This window comes from Chionomys nivalis, chromosome 1 (genome assembly GCF_950005125.1).
Source record: "Chionomys nivalis chromosome 1, mChiNiv1.1, whole genome shotgun sequence".
NCBI classification, from domain to species: domain Eukaryota; kingdom Metazoa; phylum Chordata; class Mammalia; order Rodentia; family Cricetidae; genus Chionomys; species Chionomys nivalis.
In genome coordinates this window covers 163589680-163610839 of record NC_080086.1, presented here as the reverse complement: position 1 = coordinate 163610839, position 21160 = coordinate 163589680, and the positions used below count along the sequence as shown (strand labels likewise).

The window sequence follows — 21160 nt, the reverse complement described above, 5'->3', positions numbered from 1 at the left end:
ACAACATCCTTGTCTACACCCTTCCCCGTGCTCGTCGGCCAGTTAGAGCCTTGGCAGCTGCACCCTCACTGCCCCAGCGGGGTCTGTGGAGTTCTGACCTTTGGCATCCTGCCTGCGTAGTTCCCGCTCCTGGATGAAGCCACGGAAAGTCTGGGTCTCCATGAAGACCTCCAGGAAGCGCCGCAGGCTCTTGGAGGAGACAGCTTTTCTGAAGGCCTCTCGCTGCAGGCTCCTCTCCTCGCCCGACGTCAGGAACAAGGAATAGTGGCCCACAATCTCCACGAAGAATCGGACAAAAGCTTCAGACACCACCTCATTCAAGGGGCTGGACTCAGGGCCTGAGCATGGGGTACAAAGACCGGAATGGTAAGTCGGTAGGCCAGAGCCCAAGACAGTCAGTTACTGACAACAGCAGCAGCTTCTTCCCTCTGCAGCCACCCGCGACCGCCCAAGAGAAAGGGCACCAAAAACTGCCTTTTCCCCTCTGGAGGTATTTTAGGACCTAAATGGAGAAAGTGGGAAAAATTCTTACAATTATGGCTGGAATGGAATCAGTCGAAAGGTGGAACCCCACTTTTTCACCCACCCACCCAGCTGTTTAGAAGTCCTGGCGTTTACCATGCACGCAGTCCAGTGGACCTCCATCCTGGTCACAGGCCAGGTCATTCCTCTGTTCCAGAATGTGTTCCAGGGCTACCTGAAGCTTCCGGGGCAGAATGGAATCCTCGTCCTCCATCTGTAGGGCAGGAGATGCAGGTGGGTACAGTTACACCTGGCTAGCCATGTCCCAGTCACATCTCTGGGCGGGCAGCTCAGCTCATAGTTTAAACTGTGTGTGTGTGTGTGTGTGTGTGTGTGAGAGAGAGAGAGAGAGAGAGAGAGAGAGAGAGAGAGAGAGAGAGAGAGAGAGAGAGAGAGAGAGAGGCATGTTAGGGGGACCTCACTGTGTAGCCCTGGTTAGCCTGGGACTCACTCTGTAAACCAGGCTGGCCTCAGATTCGTAGAGATCCTCCTGTCTTTGCCTCTGCAGTGCTGAGATTAATGGTGTGTAGCCCAGTGTTTTTTTTTGTTTGTTTGTTTGTTTGTTTTTGTTTTTCAAGACAGGGTTTCTCTGTGGCTTTGGAGCCTGTCCTGGAACTAGCTCTGTAGACCCAGTATTTTTTTTGTTGTTTTATTAGCAAGTGTGTGTGTGTGTGTGTGTGTGTGTGTGTGTAGGAATGTGTGGTTCTCTTGTTGCACTCTGAGGCTTAAACGTTACCTAGGAGCCTTTACCTGTTGACCTATCTTACCCACCCTTAGCTCTCAAAGGAGGAACATGCTTAAAACCAGGGATTTGAGGTTCAAATCTCCACTCTCCAGTTTTCACAAGCCGTAGGAGCTCTGAACCTTCATTTGTAAGATGGGCCACGGATCAGCGCTGGCCTCTTCTTAGACATTACACTTTGTACAGTTCTCTTGTGGAAGTGCTTAGGGCTCCGTGGGCTCTCGGTAGCTCTGCACCAGCACTACTACCACCACCAGCACCGATATGAATGTTCATAAATCACTGAAAATCATTCCATCTGTTTTTAACCTCCTCCAAAACATGCCTAATATTTTGGTAGGTTTTCCTGCCAATCTGTTTTTGGAAGAACAAGGTCTCACTATATAGCTCTGACTAACCTGGAACTTAGCATGTAGACCAGGCTAGCTTTGAACTCACAGAGATCAACCTGTCTCTGACTCCCAAGTGCTCGGGATTAAAGGCATGTGCTACCATGCCCAGCTCCTGTCTTTTTTTTTTTTTCGAGACAGGGTTTCTCTGTAGCTTTGGTGCTTTGGTGTCTGTCCCAGAACTAGCTTTTGTAGACCAGGCTAGCCTCGAACTCCCAGAGATCCGCCTGCCTCTGCCTTCCAAGTGCTGGGACTAAAGGCGTGTGCCACCACCGCCCGGCTCCTGTCAATATTTTTTAAGATATATACACATACAATTTTCTTTTTACTTGTTTGTCTTTTCTTATTATTTTTTTAAAAAATAGAATCAGAGCCGGGCGATGGTGGCGCACGCCTTTAATCCCAGCACTCGGGAGGCAGAGGCAGGCGGATCTCTGTGAGTTCGAGACCAGCCTGGTCTACAAGAGCTAGTTCCAGGACAGGCTCCAAAGCCACAGAGAAACCCTGTCTCGAAAAACCAAAAAAAAAAAAAAATAAAAAAATAAAAATAGAATCAGGCCGAGAGGATGATTCATTGGTGGAGTTTCTCCTTTAGTATGTGAAAGCCATGGGTTCCATCTCCAGCATCAAAACAAACAAGCAGAAAAGAAATGGGGAAAAAAAATCAGCAAAATAATGTAATCATTTTGGGTCTTTACTCCTTTATGATTTAATTTTTTTTTTTTTTGAATTTTTCGAGACAGGGTTTCTCCGTAGTTTTTGGTTCCTGTCCTGGAACTAGCTCTTGTAGACCAGGCTGGCCTCGAACTCACAGAGATCCGCCTGCTTCTGCCTCCCGAGTGCTGGGATTAAAGGCGTGCGCCACCACCGCCCGGCTAAAATTTTTTTTGAAGGTCTCTATATCACAGGTTGGCTCTGAACTCACTACTTTTCACTGTGTGGCCCAGGTGGCTTTAAATTTAAGGCAATCCCCCTGCCTCCTGGAAAGGGCTGGAATTACATATATAAATCATACTTGGCTTCTGTTTATTTTTGAGACAGGGTCTCCATTTTCCTGCTTCCTCCTTTATGCTAAGATTACAGGGAGGCACCACCATTCCTGGATGTGTCCTGATTTTTTTTAATATTTATTTATACAATATTATAAATATTTAATATACATAATATAATATTAAATATACATATTTAATATTATAAACATTTAATATTTATTTATACAATATTCTGTCTGTGTGTATGCCTGAAGGCCAGAAGAGGGCACCAGGCCTCATTACAGATGGTTGTGAGCCACCATGTGGTTGCTGGGAATTGAACTCAGGACCTTTGGAAGAACAGACAATGCTCTTAACCACTGAGCCATCTCTCCAGCCCCGTGTCCTGATTTTTTTTTAAAATAAGTATTATTTATTTTAATTTTATGTGCATGAATATGTTTTGCTGGGAACTGATCTCTGGTACTTTGCAAGAGCAGCAAGTGCTCTTAATCCGAGCCAGCTCTCCCGTGCCCTTTGTATAAAAATTAGGATTTCTTTCTTTTCTTTTTTAATATTTATTTATTTATTTATTTATTTATTTATTTATTATACAATATTCTGTCTGTGTGTATGCCTGCAGGCCAGAAGAGGGCACCAGACCCCACTACAGATGGTTGTGAGCCACCATGTGGTTGCTAGGAATTGAACTCAGGACCTTTGGAAGAGCAGGCAATGCTCTTAACCATTGAGCCATCTCTCCAGCCCCTAGGATTTATTTTTGAAGTGTATGTGTAAGTGTATGTGCATGCGTGGGTCCATGCATGCGAGCACAGAGCCCGAGGAGCTGTTGAATCCCTCTGAAGCTGTTGTCAGAGGTGGCTGTGAGCTGCCTGATGAGAATGCTGGGAAATGAACTCAAATTCTTTACAAGTTCATATAAGCTATAAACTATTTACTGCTAATCCATCTCTCCAGCCTGAGCCCCGTCATTAACTGGTCAAAGCCTTTCTGTGCCTGTACAGGTGAAAACCAGTCTTTGCTAAAGCCTTCCTCTACAAAAGCCTCATCCTTGGCTGGACTTGGCCTGGGGTGGCCCCACTGTCCAGCTGAGCTGGCAAGTCCAGGCTTGCTGAAGAGCCTTTCGGAGCTAGGGTCGAACCCTCTGGAAGGTGCGAAGGCACAGGAGAAGCCGCCGAGCTGGTGTTCTACTCACCTGTCTGAGGAACCGATCATTGATGAGATCGACCACAAGGACCTGCAGGGCAGAGGAAAGGCGATGAGAATTGTCTGGAGTTATCTTCCTCCTCGGTACTGAAGCAGCTGGAGGTCGGTGAGTGCCTGTGTCTGTGTGCTCTGACAGGGACTGAGGAGTATCCATACTGTACTGAAGGCTGCTGTCAGCAGCTGGATTCTCAGCCCCGTTCTCACTACGGAAGGGTTTCTCTGTTTCTTTCTGTTTGTTTGTTCATGGGTTACTGGGAGGAGGGACACAAAAGATGCCAGAGGTCCCTACTTTCTGCAGTTCTACTTAACTCTGCCCTACTCCACGCTGGGGGTTCACCCTTTCATCCCCGAGCTCTTCCCTGAACCTGACGGCTGTCCAGAGGGATAAGAGAAGACACTAGCAGAGGAGAGTAGTCTGGGGAACACTGTCAGGCTGCAGGCTGTGTGCCCTTGTTAGTCATAGTTTTGGGGAGGGAGCACGTCTCTCCTCAGTGTGGGTTGAGATGTGGAGCCAGGACAAGGGTGGCATGAGCAAGATGCCTGTGTACGAAAAGCTTAAGGGCAAGCGTATGTGCTGCCTGAGAGTGGACCCATATGCGGACCATGAGGTGGCCAAGGGAAGACAGGGGGGATGGCCTGGACACGGCTGGAAACAGAGGAAAGACGGGGTGGGGGAGGGATGGCCTGGACACGGCTGGAAACAGAGGAAAGACGGGGTGGGGAGGGATGGCCTGGACACGGCTGGAAACAGAGGAAAGATGTGGGGGGGAATGGCCTGGACACGGCTGGAAACAGGCTATGTCACACTGAGAGACCCTCACAAGCTCCTTGTCTTCACAGAACGGAAGAACGAGCACCCCCAGCCCTGAGACAACGGAGCAGACAGATGGCATCCTTACCAAGGTTAGAGCTGAATTTGGTCTCTGTTTCTGACTGCTGGGGTCCCCTGTACACAGGGCAGTTCAGAAACTAGAGGAAGGGGACTGAATAACAGCAAAGGTGCTACAAAGCACTTCCTGTCCTGCACACTGGTCTATAAAAATCCTGAGTGATACTACAATTATTGGTGGGTTTATTGCGCAGTGTCTCGTTATGTAGCCCAGGCTGACCTCAAACTTGAGATCCTCTGGCCTTGGCTGGTGAGTGCTGGGGTGCAGGGGTGTGACACCCACACCCAGCTTTGTGGATGTATTTTTCCTTTCTTTAATTCTAGCCTTCATTAAATAGAATTGTTTCTTTCTTTTTGGTTTTTCGAGACAGGGTTTCTCTGTCCTGGAACTCCCTTTGTAGACCAGGCTGGCCTCAAACTCACAGAGATCCGCCTGCCTCTGCCTCCCGAGTGCTGGGATTAAAGGCGTGCGCCACCACCGCCTGGCTAGAATTGTTTCTTGTACTGGGGGTTGGACCTAGCAGCTCCTGCATGGTAGACAGGTACCCTACCACAGAGCGACTTCCCTGGCTGGCCCTGTGGCCTCCCATCCCCCACCACCACCTTATTGTTGCACATGAGTGTGTGTGTGTGTGTGTGTGCCCTGGGGAAGGAGGGTGCAGGGATCCGACCCGGGGCTCACCTCTTCCAGTGGCAGCTCCCTGAGCAGCGGCAGCGAGCTGGAGAGCAGCCCAATGAGGAAGGGCGTGGGCGAGCACACTATGTCAATCATGGCGGGTGGCAGCACGGGGATGTAGGTGTGCTGCCAGCTGAAGGGGTAGATGAGCGCCACCATGGCATGGCAGCACGTGGACAGCGTGCTGCGGGGAGAGACAGAGACAAAGGCCGGTTCAGGGTGCACAAAGGTGCTGACTCCATAGCAGGGGCCGGAGAGAAGGGTTGGGATTCATCCCAGCGAAGCACTGGTTAGAACAGACAGTTCTCAGATGAACAAACAAATGGCCAACATGCCTATAAAAAATGTTCAGTTTCACTAACCACCAAGAGAAATGTAGGCCAACACTACACTGAGATTCCCTCTTACCCTGGTCAGAATGGCAGCCATAAGGAAAGAACGGCAAAAGCACTTGCCCAAAGATGATGACCCGAGTGTGGTTCCAGAACTCACAGTGAAGGGAGACCACAGGTCCCTGAGAGTTTTTCTCTGCACATGCTCTTTAATACACACATAATAAACAAATACTGTTAAAAAATCTGAATAACAGCCAGGGGTAGTGGCACACATCTTTAATCTCAGCACTCAGGAGTAAGAATGGATCTCTGTGGGTTTGAGGCAGCCTTGGTCTTCATAGTGAGTTCCAAGACAGCCAGGAACACATGGAGAAAACCTGTTTCAAAAAACAAAACAGGGGCACAGGAGCCCATTTCCTACGTATAACACCAGCAGCACAGACATTAAGGGCAACATTGAATAAATGGGACCTCCTGAGACTGAGAAGCTTCTGTAAAGCAAAGGACACTGTCACTAAGACAAAAAGGCAACCCACTGACTGGGAGAAGATCTTCACCAACCCCGCAACTGACAAAGGTCTGATCTCCAAAATATATAAAGAACTCAAGAAACTAGACTGTAAAAAACTAATCAACCCAATTATAAAATGGGGCACTGACCTGAACAGAGAATTCTCAACAGAAGAAGTTCAAATGGCCAAAAGACACTTAAGGTCATGCTCAACTTCCTTAGCGATCAGGGAAATGCAAATCAAGACAACTTTAAGATACCATCTTATACCTGTCAGAATGGCTAAAATCAAAAACACCAATGATAGCCTTTGCTGGAGAGGTGGAGTAAGGGGTACACTCATCCATTGCTGGTGGGAATGCAAACTTGTGCAACCACTTTGGAAAGCAGTGTGGTGGTTTTTCAGGAAATTCAGGATCAACCTACCTCTGGACCCAGCAATACCACTCTTGGGAATATACCCAAGAGATGCCCTATCATACAACAAAAGTATATGCTCAACTATGTTCATAGCAGCATTGTTTGTAATAGCCAGAACCTGGAAACAACCTAGATGCCCTTCACTGGAAGAATGGATAAAGAAAGTATGGAATATATACATATTAGAGTACTACTCAGCAGTAAAAAACAATGACTTCTTGAATTTTGCATGCAAATGCACGGACATAGAAAACACTATCCTGAGTGAGGTAAGCCAGACCCAAAAAGAGGAACATGGGATGTACTCAATCATAATTGGTTTCTAGCCATAAATAAAGGACATTGAGCCTATAATTCATGATCCTAGAGAAGCTAAATAAGAAGGTGAACCCAAAGAAAAACATATAGTCATCCTCCTGGATATTAACCTTCATTAGGTGATGAAAGGACACAGAGACCCACATTGGAACACCGGACTGAAATCTCAAGGTCCAAATCAAGAGCAGGAGACAGCACGAGCAAGGAATTCAGGACCGCGAGGGGTGCACCCACACACTGAGACAATGAGGATGTTCTATCAGGAACTCACCAAGGCCAGCTGGCCTGGGTCTGAATAAGCATGGGATAAAACTGGACTCGCTGAACATAGCAGACAATGAGGACTGCTGAGAAGTCAAGAACAATGGCACTGGGTTTTGATCCTACTGCACATACTGGCTTTGTGGGAGCCTAGGCAGTTTGGATGCTCACCTTACTAGACCTGGAAGGAGGTGGGAGGTCCTTGGACTTCCCACAGGGCAGGGAACCCTGACTGCTCTTCGGGATGATAAGGGAGGGGGGGGGTCTTGATTGGGGGAGGGGGAGGGAAAGGGGAGGCGGTGGCGGGGAGGAGGCAGAAATCTTTAATAAATAAATTAAAAAAAAAAAACAAACCCAGAACAAACAAAAAGCCTAAATAACAAATCCTGTAAGAATCTAGACAAAGGGAACTGCTTTCATACTGCTGGTAGAAAGGTTGCCTGCTATTCTAGAAGTCAACATGAGGTTCCTCAAAAAGCTAACAATTGTTGCACCGGACGACCACTCCCTGCATTTACCCTAAGGATTCCAAACCAACACTTCACAGAGATCTTTGATGTCTACTGAGCCCTATTCACAAAAGCTAGGTTACAGAACTAACCTCAGTGCCCCAAAGCAGAGGAACAGACAAGGAGAGTGTGGTATGTATACAATGGAGAGTCTAAACATCTTTTCTTTTTTTTTAGACTTTAAATTTTATTTATGGAGTCAGTCCCCTGGAACTGGAGTTATGGACAGCTGTGAGCTACCATGGGGACTGAACCTGGGTCCTCTGTAAGAGCACAATGAGCTCCTAACCACTGAAATTAAGACTCTTCAGCTCTTTAGTGTCTTTTTCAGTCATATAGAACAAAGCTGTGTCTTTTTCAGGAAAATGGGTGAACTGGAGATAGTTATATTAAAGAATTAAAGCCATTAGAACAGCCACAGGGACTGACTTAAGTCCTGGGTAACTATTATAAAAGAATTTTTACACATATGAGGTCATAGGTTCCAAGGCCAGCACTGCAAAAACGACCAACAAATGAAGTCTTTTTATACGAAGGAACTGTCTCATGCAGTCCGAGGTATCCTTGAACTCTCTCTAGAACCACCCAGCATGACTCTGACCTGCTACCCTCTGAGTGCTGGGATTACAGGTATGTGTGTACACCCCATGCCCCAGTTATGAGGTGCTAGGGATCAATGAGGTTCAAGACCTTGTAGGCAAGAACTCCAGCAACCACACGACATCCACAGCCCTCACAGCCCTCACTCGTCAGAGCGATCTCAAGGTAATGATTTCCTTTTTTTAACCCACCAGTGTAGACAGAAACTTCTTAGAGTTCCCGGCCACCTAGACCCGAATAATCACACAGAAACTATATTAATTACAACACTGTTTGGTCAATGGCTCAGGCATGTTCCTAGCTTGCTTGCCCTTATATCTTTTTTTTTTTTTTTCTTTTTCGAGACAGGGTTTCTCTGTGGTTTTGGAGCCTGTCCTGGACCTAGCACTTGTAGACCAGGCTGGTCTCGAACTCACAGAGATCCGCCTGCCTCTGCCTCCCGAGTGCTGGGATTAAAGGCATGCGCCACCACCGCCCGGCTTGCCCTTATATCTTAAATTAACCCATTTCTATTAATCTGTGTATTGCCATGAGGTTGCGGCTTACTGGGTAAGGTTCTGGCATCTTTCTCCTTTGGCAGATACATGGTCTCCTTGACTCCACCCTCTCTCTCTCTCTTTCTCTCTCTCTCTCTCTCTCTTTCTCTTTGTGTGTGTCTGATTGGATTTCCCACCTGACTTTACTCTGCTAAGCCACTGGCCAAAAAAGCCTTATTCATTAATAAAAGCAACACATATATAGAAGGACATCCCATATTATACCAGTACAGAGGACTGAACCTAGGACCTTACTTTTTTTTCTTTTTAAAAAGAAAGGGTTAGGGGGCTGGAGAGATGGCTCAGTGGTTAAGAGCATTGCCTGCTCTTCCAAAGGTCCTGAGTTCAATTCCCAGCAACCACATGGTGGCTAACAACCATTTGTAATGAGGTCTGGTGCCCTCCCCTGGCCTGCAGGCATACACACAGACAGAACATTGTATACATAATAAATAAATATTTAAAAAAATAAAAAGAAAGGGTTTTAAGGGCGCTAGACTGGCTCATATTTACTATGTCGCTGTGGATGACTTTGAGCTCCTGATCTGCATGGCTCTACCTCTCAGTGCTGGACTGAGTTGAACGCACAGATTAGAGGTATGTACTCCGACTACTTCTTCTACAAGAGCCACAGCTGAGTACCAAACATTGCCACACCTGGTTATCATCAACACCCAGACAGCTGGACAGGAGGGAGGGAGCACAGAGTGCGCGGGCAGACAACTGGCAGGCAGCTGCCAGAGACCCCATCCTTTTTGCTCCTCTGTTCTGGGCACCGTGGAAAGGAAAGGCTGGAGCTGGGCAGTGGTGGCGCACACCTTTAATCTCAGCACTCGAGAGGCAGAGGCAGGCGGATCTCTGTGAGTTTGAAGCCAACCTGATCTATAAAGGGAGTTCCAGGACAGGTTCCAAAACTACAGAGAAACCCTATCTCAGAAAAACAAAAAGTGTTGGATTCTCTGAATGCAGCGGTGTGGCCACTCTTTCTCGCGTGTAAGTGGCACTGAAGAAATGAAGGGCTCTGAGCACAGCTTGTATGTCTTTCCCAGTTACTGCAGGAAGTGCTGATGGAATCTCGTGTGCATGGGTTGGGCGGAGGGTGGGTGCTGCAAGGGAGAGGGAAAACAGGCTAAGGGCGACTCTTGGAGTAAGGCTGGGCAGAGCCAGAGCACCTCAGGGAGCACTGGCTGTTTCTGAAGAGGCAGCATCTGTGAAGACGGCCAGGGAGAACCCTCCACAGCTGGCTCCCATTACTCTGGGGGTGAGGCGCCAGCAAGCTCCCACAGCTGTGACGGATTGTGCAGAGTAGGGGCGGGAAGAGAACGCCCCAGCGGGAAGGAGGCTGGGCCAGAGGGCTTAGTGCTGGACGCAGGTGAGAGGGGTCAGGTCTCAGGATGGTTAGTATTGGGAGGTGAATCCTAAGGACTGAAGAATTGTTCTGGAACATCAGGATGTGTCTGTGAGTACAAACATCTGGAGAAGATGTTTCAGCCCTGGGTGCTTGGGTTCCTGGATTAAGACACTCAGGAATCGCTCAGATTATGACTCAGGCGGTACCCTCCGCCCTCCAGGACAGTGCCTCTCCCCTGCTGCACAGCTCGTCCAAAAACAGGAATGGAGGGCAAAACTCAGGTTGTCCTGCACGTGATGAGACCTCCCAGGGAGCGTGTCCTCGCCAAGCAGAGACAGGTGGATCTCTGTGAGTTTGAGACCAGTCTGGTCTACAGAGCTAGTTCCAGGACAGGCTCCAAAGCTACGGAGAAACCCTGTCTCTGGGGGGGAAAAAAGAAGTTTATTAAGGGCTGGAGAGATGGCTCAGAGCCTAAGAGCATTGGCAGCTCTTCCAGAGGTCCTGAGTTCAATTCCCAGCAACCACATGGTGGCTCACAACCATCTGTACTGAGATCTGGCGCCCTCCTCTGGCATGGAAGTGTACGTGCAAGAGGAGCATTGTATGAATAATAAATAAATATATATATACTTTTTAAAAGAGGGCTGGCTGTTTTCTGTGTGACTTTAGGAAGAGTCCTTCCCTATTCCAGGCCTCACACTCTTCCCCATGGAAGGTGTGAACCAGCCTGGAAGAGTCGCAGTATCCCCTCACCCCCAGCTTTAGCACCCACAAACTCTGAATCTGTACAAGATGGCACATTCATGGGCTAGAAATGGAAACTTTATCCTGAGGCCACAAAATGAATCAAGGATGTCACAGGAAGGCTTGTTAGCAGGCCTGGATGGAAGAATGACGGTGTCTCACTTGGAGGAACTATGAGATAACCCTGATAATCTGCAGGTCTCGTCTGTTTAAGGAAGTCCTGAAGGGGAAGGCTTGACAGAGGTGAAAGAGCCGGACCATGTCCCAGCCAAGGACACTCAGAGACGGGTTAGAGGACAACAGCATTTATGTGTGGTTTTGTTAGCCTCTAAATTGTGCTCCAAAGGCCATCTTCCTGGTGTTCATATTACAAACAAAGGCATTCATATTTAGTCAGAATGCACCCTTCCCCTGTTGAGACCCAAGTAGCCTTGAATTATGTACTGAATTTCTCATCCTCTTGCTCCCTAGTGTTGGACACCATGCCTGGTTTTATTAGGAGCTGGGGATTGGAACCCAGGGTTTAGAGCATGCTAGGTCAGCACCCACCAACTAAGCTACATCTCCAGCGAGTGACATTTGGTAACTGGTTTTCAGTGTTGGGGAGTGAAGCTAGGCTTTCCCACGTGCTGGGTAAAAGTACTCTACCAGTGTGCTGTTTTTCTCACCGTGACTTCACAATGTACTATCATGCTATTAAAATATTTTCCTTCCATAGATTTTTGCTAAATTAGATGTATTTATTTTAGACTCTTGTCAGCCACCCCGAGAACCTGCTGGATCCTCAAATCGTAGTGTTTTGGGTGCTAGAGCACAAAGGTAGCAGACACCGCCACTGCCTGCAGACAGGCCTTGGGCAAACACTGTTGAGTGTCGATGGCTCTAAAAGCTTATGGATCTCACTGAAGCTCATGGAAACAATAAAAATGAACCAAGCAGAATAAATGAAAGAATAGATACATACAGCTACACGTGAACTTATTTGTATAGTTATCCATGTGAAAAACCCAAGATTTGCAAACGTCTTCCTCCTCATTAGCTACGAGACGAACCCTCAGCTCATGATTTTTTGTACTATAAAAAGATAGACCACTGAATATTAAACACTCCGTCACCTGAAACTTTCATACAAACTTGCTTATGCACAACCCTGGCTACAGCCCATCCTGGCCTACAGGTTTGGCTGAAGCTTTTTAGAGTTGAAGTTAGTAAATAAAAAACAAAATGTTTATCATAAAGGAAATGAAGATGGGCACAGGGAAATATTTATCTGGGTTGTTATGGCAACAGAACAAGCCATCATAACAGCATTCTTTGCATCCCATCTGCCAAGCTTGAGCTTGACAGAGCCTTTAGAAACACTCAATGTCCACCCTAAAGATGAAACAGAGCAAAAATGTTATTTTAAATCTGATAGGTTTTTGGCTCAACTTAAAACCCTTCTGTAACAGAGCGTTTGCCATCGACTCCCAGCAAGTTTCTCTCGCAGGGCTCAGACTCCACAGCAGAGACAACGAAATGCACCGTGGGCGGGGAGGCGGCTGAGGGCAGCTAAGGCCCACCAGGGATGTCACAGGGCCACGCCCTCGGTTTCCACGCATCCTGTTCTCATGCTCTGCTGTGGCCTCACTGAGACTGGGGCACAGGAGGAGGAGAACAAGGAGCGGCTTCTGTCCACTCAGCCGAGCAGGACTGCGAGCCCAGTGAGCGAGCGTCAGATGAAGGCAGCAGCTGGGATGCTAACGACTTTCTTCTCAGAATCTCAGCTCCAGATACTTGCAGCCAGCCCATTCCCCAGGCCCTTGTTGGTTAAGGCCTGGACAGAGAACCTTCAGTTCCCCATGGCTACTACCCCATACATCAAACAGAAAGGACTAGATCCTTCCACCAGGCCTATGAATCACAGAGCCTGGAGGCTTGGACGTTTTTGGCCCATGGAGTCTGGTCATTTCAGATCTGAGAGAAACCTGGAGGACTCCCAGTTACATCTACCCACGGGGGCCCCTGTTGGAAGGCCACTGAGAGGGAAGAAAGGTTCTGGAGAAAAACACTTAGCTTTTCCAGCCACAAAAGAAAGAAAGGAATCTTATTCGTTTTCAAGACAGGCTCGCGCTATGCTGACAAGACTAACCTGAAACTCAATACCATTCCACCTCGGCCGCTTCACACTGGGATTACAGGCAGCATGCACAGGCTGGCCTACCTGACAGAGACTTTCTGCATGTCTGTGGATATACAGGGCCCAGAGTCTGTCTTGTCACCTGTCCCGCCTGTGCACTGCAGCTCCTAGCTACCTTGATATTTTCACCATTGTTAGTCAGACCTTCTACACCTGGCTTCCTTCAGTAAGGTGACCCAGCACCTATGTGACGTGGCAGTGGGGAGGTGAAGGCACTTCCTCAGTCCCTACAGATGTGTTCAGCATTCTTTGTCATTTGTTTTTATTTATTTATTTATTTATTTATTGACAGGGTTTCACTGTGTAACAACCCTAGCTGTCCTGGGACTAGCTCTTGTAGACCAGGCTGGCCTCAAACTCACAGAAATCTGCCTGCCTCTGCCTCCCGAGTGCTGGGATTAAAGGCATGGGCCACCATCCAGCCCAATTCTTTTTCTTTCTTAATAAAAAATTCATATTTATTTATTTTTAAAAGACAGGGTTTCTCTGTATAGTCCTGGCTGTCATAGAACTTGCTCTGTAGACCAGGCTGACCTCCAAGTCAGAGATCCACCAGCCTTTGCTTCCTGTATACAGAACTAAAGGCATGTGTCACCTTGTCTAGGTTAAATTTAAAAATTAATGTGATATTTTCCCTGCATATATGTCTGGGCATCATATGTGTTCCCGATGCCCGTGGAGGCCAGAAGACGGGGTCACATGCAGTGACAGAGGGTTGTGAGCCTCCATGTGGGTGCTGGCAGTCTTCCTCTGGAAGAGCAAGTGCTCTTAGCCCCTGAGCCATCTTTCCAGCCTGCGTTGTCTTTTTTTCTTTCTTTACTGTTTTTGAAACAGGCTGTTATCTAGCCCAGGTTGGCTTCAAATACCTCATGCAGCTGAGAATGAACTTCAACTTCCAACTCTCTGGCCAAGCCCTCCTACACACAGTGATCATAATGTGTGCCCCACAGCCAGTGTGCAGCGCTGGAGACTGAAACCAGGGCTTTGTGCATGCGAGGCGAACTCCCTGCCAACTGAGTTGCACCCAGCCACTGTGTTCGTTACCCCAGTTAGGGTCTCTTCTCTTCCTAGCTCGGGATCTGTGGGTCACTATTTATATCACCCATTTAAATCTGTATGGGGCAAGTATAATATGGGTAATTAATTCACTGGACAAGAGGGAGCCATACTTAACAGAAGTGTCTGCCTACAGGGAAAACAAGACACTGGAGCCCAGAAAGTCAGAGTCTCCGGTGCTCAGTCAATCCCTGAGACCCAGGAGTAAGGGTGGAGTGTGGAGTGTTCAGGGTCTTTCCTGCTCTGGGAAAAACTTCCAGTGTGATTGGAGGGGGGGGGGTGTGGACCTGTGTGGAAGCTGGATAGGGACTAAATCGCAATTCAAGACGGGATGTGGCAGCCAGGCGGTGGTGGTGCACGCCTTTGATCCCAGCACTTGAGAGTCAAGTGCATCTCGGTGAGTTCGAGGCCAGCCTGGCCTACAGAGCAAGTTTCAGGACAGCAGGACTGTTATGCAGAGAAACTGTCTCAAAAAGCAAAAAAAACAACCAAACAAAAAAAGATGTGATGTAGCTCAGCTGAGCTGACAGTTACTTGTTTAGCTTGCGAGAAGCCCTGGGTTCCATCCCACATAAATACACCAGGGCTTGATGGTGTAAGCTTGTAATTCCAGCAGCTGAGAGTGGGGGTTGACGGATCAGCTCAAGGTTATCCGTAGATATATATAGAGTGTTTAAAGCCAGCCTCGGATACACAAGGCAGTACCTCAAAAATAAGTAACTAGCCGGGCGGTGGTGGCGCACACCTTTAATCCCAGCACTCGGGAGGCAGAGGCAGGCGGATCTCTGTGAGTTCGAGGCCAGCCTGGTCTACAAGAGCTAGTTCCAGGACAGGCACCAAAAACTTCAGAGAAACCCTGTCTTGAAAAATCAAAAAAAAAAAAAAGTAACTAATAAAAATTCAATTAAGGCAGTTTATACACACAGGCATATATGGAGTCTAGTTACTAGAAATTAGCCATGTTCCCGCTGCCTCTTCTTCCCCTACAAATATGCCCTCTGTGGTCCCCAACATCCCTTCCCTGCCATATGCTGTTCAGCAACTACGTCTCCAAGAACAGGATGTCAGCCCCATGGAAGGTGAGGTGAGGAGAAAAACTCCAGCGACCCTTGTAGAGAAGTAGCTGAGGCCCAGAGCCCACTCAGGAGCATGGGGAGCCATTCAAGGGGGCTGGCCAGTGTCCACTCTGTCCCCTCAGAAATCTGTCCAGGGAGAGACAGGAGGTTGCTCTCCTTCCTGGACACTGGTTTCCTCACACTTGGAGTCCATGCTGTCTAGGCAGGCATTTTCTCCCCATCTCTTCTACCTTTCCTTTCGCTGTACTCTGATCAGAAAACTTACACTTGATGCCTGCTCGGCTTGCTCAGCTCCAGCCACACTGGCGATCTTAGGCATTTTCTCCAGCCTGGCCTCCCTTGGTCTAACATCTTCATGCTAGGAGGAAGTTCCCTAGGGGCTGTGTCCCCAACTCTACTTCTGGAGGGTTCTGGGTTTATTTAGTTGGTCTCACTTTCTTGCCAAGACCTTTCTGAAATCCATCTTTTCTCTTCTCCCCCAAATCTAAGCCTTAAGAATCAAGGGAATGCGGGCTGTTAGGGAGTGGGCCTTCCAGAACATGGAGACAGTTACCATAGAGCCATGAAACCTGATCCTGGTCACTAAAGGGTTATTACTCATCCTTAGCTTCCCGGGCCCCAACATTGAGAACTCTGTCTGAATTCCCCAGTGCCCAGGAGCTTGGAGAACTGCCAGCTCTCAGCACCAGCTGCAGCCTGAAGACCGGGCCTGCTTCCTGAGCTGACAGAAGTGCCCAGGGAACACAATAATGGTGACATTTCAAAGTGAACGAGAGCTCAGATGTGCGATGGGGGCAGTCAGGGAATAGCCAACCGGCAACAGTCCAGAGGAGCTCCATAAAGGTGACCAGATGGTTATGGTGGAGGACAGGGCAGATGCTGCGCTCCCGACCCATGAATCCCATGTTTCTTTTTCATTCTTCTGTCCCCTTTCTCTCCCCCGCTTTGTTCTCCACAGCTCAGAGTGGTGTTTCCTCTTCAAACCACAGACACTGATGCTTTTCTTGTTGGTTCCTGGCATGTCTTCTTCCCAGAGGAGCTTCTCTCCTCAGGGGCCTCTGCTACTTCAGCCAGTTGGTGGCCCCAATCTTGGCCCTTTCTGGAATGGCAGCCACCACATATGCTCCCATTCTCTCGTTTTGAAGAAAGCCAATGCTTTGGCAGAATGCTTTTTACATACATCGATTGTGTGTGCGAGCATGGGTGCACACATTCTGCCAACTCAGAGAACGACCTGCAGGACCAGGTTCTCTACTAGACTATGTGGGTCCTGGGGATTGAACTCATGCTGTCTAGCTTGGTGGCAGACTCCTTTATCTGCTGAGCTCAACTAAATGGTTTGGTTTTGTTTTTTAAATAAGGTCTTACTGTGTGGTCCATACTGCTGCCCCTGAACTCACGGAGATCCACCTGCCTCTGTCTCCAGAGGGCTGGGATTAAAGGCCTGAATTGATAAATTTTTCCTTTGCTAGAAGCACCTCCCCCCGCCCCCCCAATACAGGGTTTCTCTGTGGTTTTGGAGCCTGTCCTGGAACTCACTCTGTAGACCAGACTGGCTTCAAAATCACAGAGATCCATCTGTTTCTGCCTCCTGAGTGCTGGGGTTAAATAACCAAATTCTTATTTACTTCTGGATCTTCTTCGATTTGTGATGTGGTCTTTTTGATTCAGAGAATGTATCACTGGGATACAAATGGGCTAGGCATGTGTGTATGTGTTTGTGTATGTGTGTGTTATCTGTATGGTTTGCTTAAATAACAAACAGGGCAGGGATGCCCTGGGTAAGGTGTGTGTGTTATCTGTATGGCTTGGTTTAATAACAAACAAGGCATTGGGTAAGGTGTGTGTGTTATTTGTATGGTTTGGTTTATTAACAATAATAGCAAACAGGGAAGAGATGCCTTGGGTAAGTCTGCGCCCTTTCCCCTAGTCTTGTGGTCTTCTCTGAGCTGTCCCTTGTCCTCCCTGCCTGCTCATCTCTTCCTGACCAACCCTGTTCTCCACTCCAGGCAGTGAGTGCCACATGGCTCCTCAAGACATGTCGAGCCTCTCCCGATTCCTTGCCTCACACGGCCAGCTGCTGCTGCCTGCAGTGTGTTCTTGGTCTTAGCACCAGGTCAGAATCTGTGCCACCCTTTGCCATATGAACTCACTGCCCCCAACAAGCCCTCCCCACATGGTGCCATGCACGTAGACTGCTTACTTCCTGGTCCCCCATCGGAACGAGACTTGAGAGAGCAGGGTCCATAGCTCTCACCTGGGTTTTCCACACATATACAAAAGTGCCTCATTCCCAGTGCACCACAAGGAAAGCAGGCAAACACAAGAGAGGCATCTGCAGCATGCAGTCCTACCTCCCTTTACACCATGAGCGTGAAGGCCTCCAGGTCATCTTTGTTCCCCAGGAGCCCAATCTCTACATCATGAGAGTCTCAGACCGGGCACCATTTACACATATTTTTAGAAGCAGCAGAGGTTGGTACCTGAGTTTGTCCGCAATGAAGATGACCCTCCTTTCCAGGAGCAGGGAGGCAAAAACACTGATGAGGTGCCGGACGCTGAGGGAGGAGAACAGAGACTCAAAATCCACGTGCTCCAGCCGGGAGTCCAGGGGCCGGCACAGCTCAATCACCTGCCAGGGAACGGTAGCAGCTATGAAAGTAGGGTTGGTTACACAGCAGGACTCCTGGAGACAAGGAAAACGGACGTGGCCCTTGGCCATAGAAGGAGGCTCCTCCTCGAAGAGCACATTTGTATGCCCCTTGGATGATCCTGGGAGAAAACCCTGTCTTCTGAAGGCTTGTTACTGCTAGAAGAAAATCCCAAGCCTACGCATGTAGCCCAGGCTGGCTTCAAATTTTCTATGTAGCTTAGGCTGGCCCTGAACTATCTATCTATCTATCTATCTATCTATCTATCTATCTATCTATCTATCTATCTATCTATCTATGTGTGTGTGTGTATGTATGTATGTAAGCATCTGAGCATGATGTGTATATCAGGGCAGTTGCATACGTGCCAAGGCATGCACACAGGTGGAGGCCAGAGGACTTTTTTTTTTTTTTTTTGGTTTTTCGAGACAGGGTTTCTCTGTGGTTTTGGAGCCTGTCCTGGAACTAGCTCTTGTAGACCAGCTGGTCTCAAACTCTCAGAGATCTGCCTGCCTCTTATTTATTTTTATTTTTTTATATTTATTTATTATGAATACAATATTCTGTCTGCATGTATGCCTGAAAGCCAGAAGAGGGCACCAGACCTCATTACAGATGGTTGTGAGCCACCATGTGGTTACTGGGAATTGAACTCAGGACCTTTGGAAGAACAGGCAATGGTCTTAACCTCTGAGCCCATCTCTCCAGCCCCAGAGGACGGTTTTCACGAGTCAGTTCTCTCCTCCCACTACAGGTTCCAGAGATCAAGTGCTTTTAAGGAAAAAAAAAATCCTTTTTATGTGTATGGGTGTTTGCGTCTGCATGGATGTGCACTGTGTACAGACAAGGAAGTACCCACAGAGGCCATTAGGACCTCTGGAACTAGAGGATGGTTATGAGTTACCATGTGGGTGCTGAGAATTGATCCTGGGTCCTCTGGAAGAACAACCAGCATTTTTTTTTTTTTTTTTTGGGTTTCTTGAGACAGAGTTTCTGAGTTTCTCCATGTAATAGTCCTGGCTATCCTAAAACTCACTCTGTAGACCATGGTGGCATCAAACTCAGAGATCCACCTGCCTCTACCTCCTGAGTGCTGGGATTAAAGGTGTGCATCACCACCACCAGGCTCAATCAGCACTCTTAACCACTGAGCCACCATTCCAGCTCTACGGCCTTGAACTCTTGACTCTCCTGCCTCCACCTTCTGAGGCTGGGACTACAGGTGTGCACCACCCTGCACACATGCCACCACTTCTGTGTGTTTTCCTAGCTTGTAGCTGCTGCGTTTATCATCTTGATCCTCACTGGCTCACATGAGTGTGAGTCTCTTAAGTTTCTCTGTGAAGAGCTGACTTCCGTACAGTGACGTCAGTGGACACTAGGTCCTCCTCCTTCTGCTACAGCACCCACTGAATACTCTCCACATGCCGGGGTTCCCTCACTCCTAATCTCCAGCTACAACCCCATAGCCAAGCTACTACACCTGTATGGGTGTGGTTCAGCTCAGTGCTGAAAAACTGGGTTGATCTGGTATATTCCCTATGCAACCTCATCTCTTCTGTGTCTAGAAGCAACTGGTTTACAGCAGAGAGCCAAGGACCAGTGTTCTGATGTTTACAGGGTCTGACCAAGTAAAATGACAGGCTTTGAAGCCTAGGGTAAAGTTTAAAAGCACCCAAGATGGTCTTCAACAGAAAGAACAGTTCAAGTTATAAACTTAGAAAGCAACGCAGACTCAAACGTGAAGAGAGCCAGTGAACTGATGATCGACTACGGGCTTTGAAAAGAAGCCATGGAAACACAGTGCAAGTCTCCAAAAAACCGCATGCTGTACAGCATGGCTCTGTGGGCTGTTCCCTGAAGCCAAGCCTGGTCTGCACAGACGGGACTGAGGGTGGGGTTTACGAGCAGGGCTCGAGGAAACCACCAAGTTGGATGGCCTGCTGAAAGACTTAGCCGTTCCAGCCACAGGGACTTGGCTGGCTGGGCCACCTGTTCTCCCAACAGAGGAATTGAGTGTGACGGCTCACCTCAGTTCCCGAGCCTGGCAGGAAGTTCTTGACAATGATGGTTTTGCCCAGGGCTGGGAAAGGGGCTTCCATGACGCTCCTCATGAGGGGCTGCACCAGAGCAGGGGAAATGCCTCTTCTCTTTTCCACCTCATCCAAGATCTACGAGAGTCAGAAAGGCAGCTCAGCTCTTCTGCAGTCAGGTGGTCCCAGTGGGCCTGCCGCTGTGACTCAAGAGTTTGGGGGAGGGAGGGGTGGAACTCGTGAGGAGCTGTTGACTCCATACAAACTGGTCCCAATACTTCTCTGTGTCCCTTTACCACGTGACTTTAGTTCCTACTACTCATTCATAGGGGAAACCATAGTTTCCTCTCGTTCCTTTGACATGTGACTTACAGGGCTAATACAAGTACATTTTTTATTCCTGGGCTTGGGGATAGAGCCAAGGGCTTTGAGTATAATAGGAACTGAGCTACAACCCTGACCCACCCACCCTTCCTCCCTTCCTTTGTCTGTTTTTTTTCTCTGTCTCTCCTTCAGGACACAGCTGTTAAAATCATCTTTCTTGACAGGGTCTCTTTATATAGTCCAGGATGGCCTTGAACTAGCAATCCTCCTGCCTCAGCCTCTCCAGAGCTAGGATTATACGAGTGGCCATACCCTTCGCTACTCTTTTTTTTTTTTTTTTGGTTTTTTGAGACAGGGTTTCTCTGTGGCTTTGGAGCCTGTCCTGGAACTAGCTCTTGTAGACCAGGCTGGTCTCGAACTCACAGAGATTCACCTGCCTCTGCCTCCCAAGTGCTGGGATTAAAGGCGTGCGCCACCACCGCCCGGCTACACTTATTTCTTGAACCAATGAGAGAAACTGATGAGAAGTGGGCAGACAGTGAAGAAATAGTGAGGAAAATAGTCAGAAAAAGACTAAAGTGTTGTTTCCCTCTGGGGCCAGTCCTGTCCCCCCCCCCACTCTGGGCAAGTTCTCACCTTTGAAAAGAGGCTGAAACATCCCAGACGGCTCACAATGCAATAAACTTCAGGAAGCCTCTTCCCTTTGCCTCCAGGCTTTTTGGGAGAGAAACGTAAAGGCATCATGAGTGTCAGTGTCAGGGAAAGAAGGAAGCCCCAGGGCTGTCATGTGAGGCAGGGACTCACCATCACCCCATCTTACCGGTCAGAAGTCTGTTAGAA

General features: G+C 48.2%; 1 protein-coding gene across 4 annotated transcripts in view; it reads right to left on the bottom strand.

Annotated features, from left to right (window-relative positions):
• The window catches only part of Dennd2a (DENN domain containing 2A), a 98768-nt gene that overhangs the window by 3714 nt on the left and 73894 nt on the right, over positions 1–21160 (bottom strand). For all 4 annotated transcript variants that reach the window (XM_057768232.1, XM_057768242.1, XM_057768251.1 and 1 more), the window contains 7 exons: positions 20957–21034; positions 19994–20134; positions 17796–17944; positions 5423–5600; positions 3841–3882; positions 619–736; positions 99–338 (listed from right to left, as the gene is read on the bottom strand). In XM_057768232.1, coding sequence (XP_057624215.1) covers positions 99–338; positions 619–736; positions 3841–3882; positions 5423–5600; positions 17796–17944; positions 19994–20134; positions 20957–21034 — 946 coding nt within the window. The remainder of the gene's footprint in view (positions 1–98; positions 339–618; positions 737–3840; positions 3883–5422; positions 5601–17795; positions 17945–19993; positions 20135–20956; positions 21035–21160) is intronic.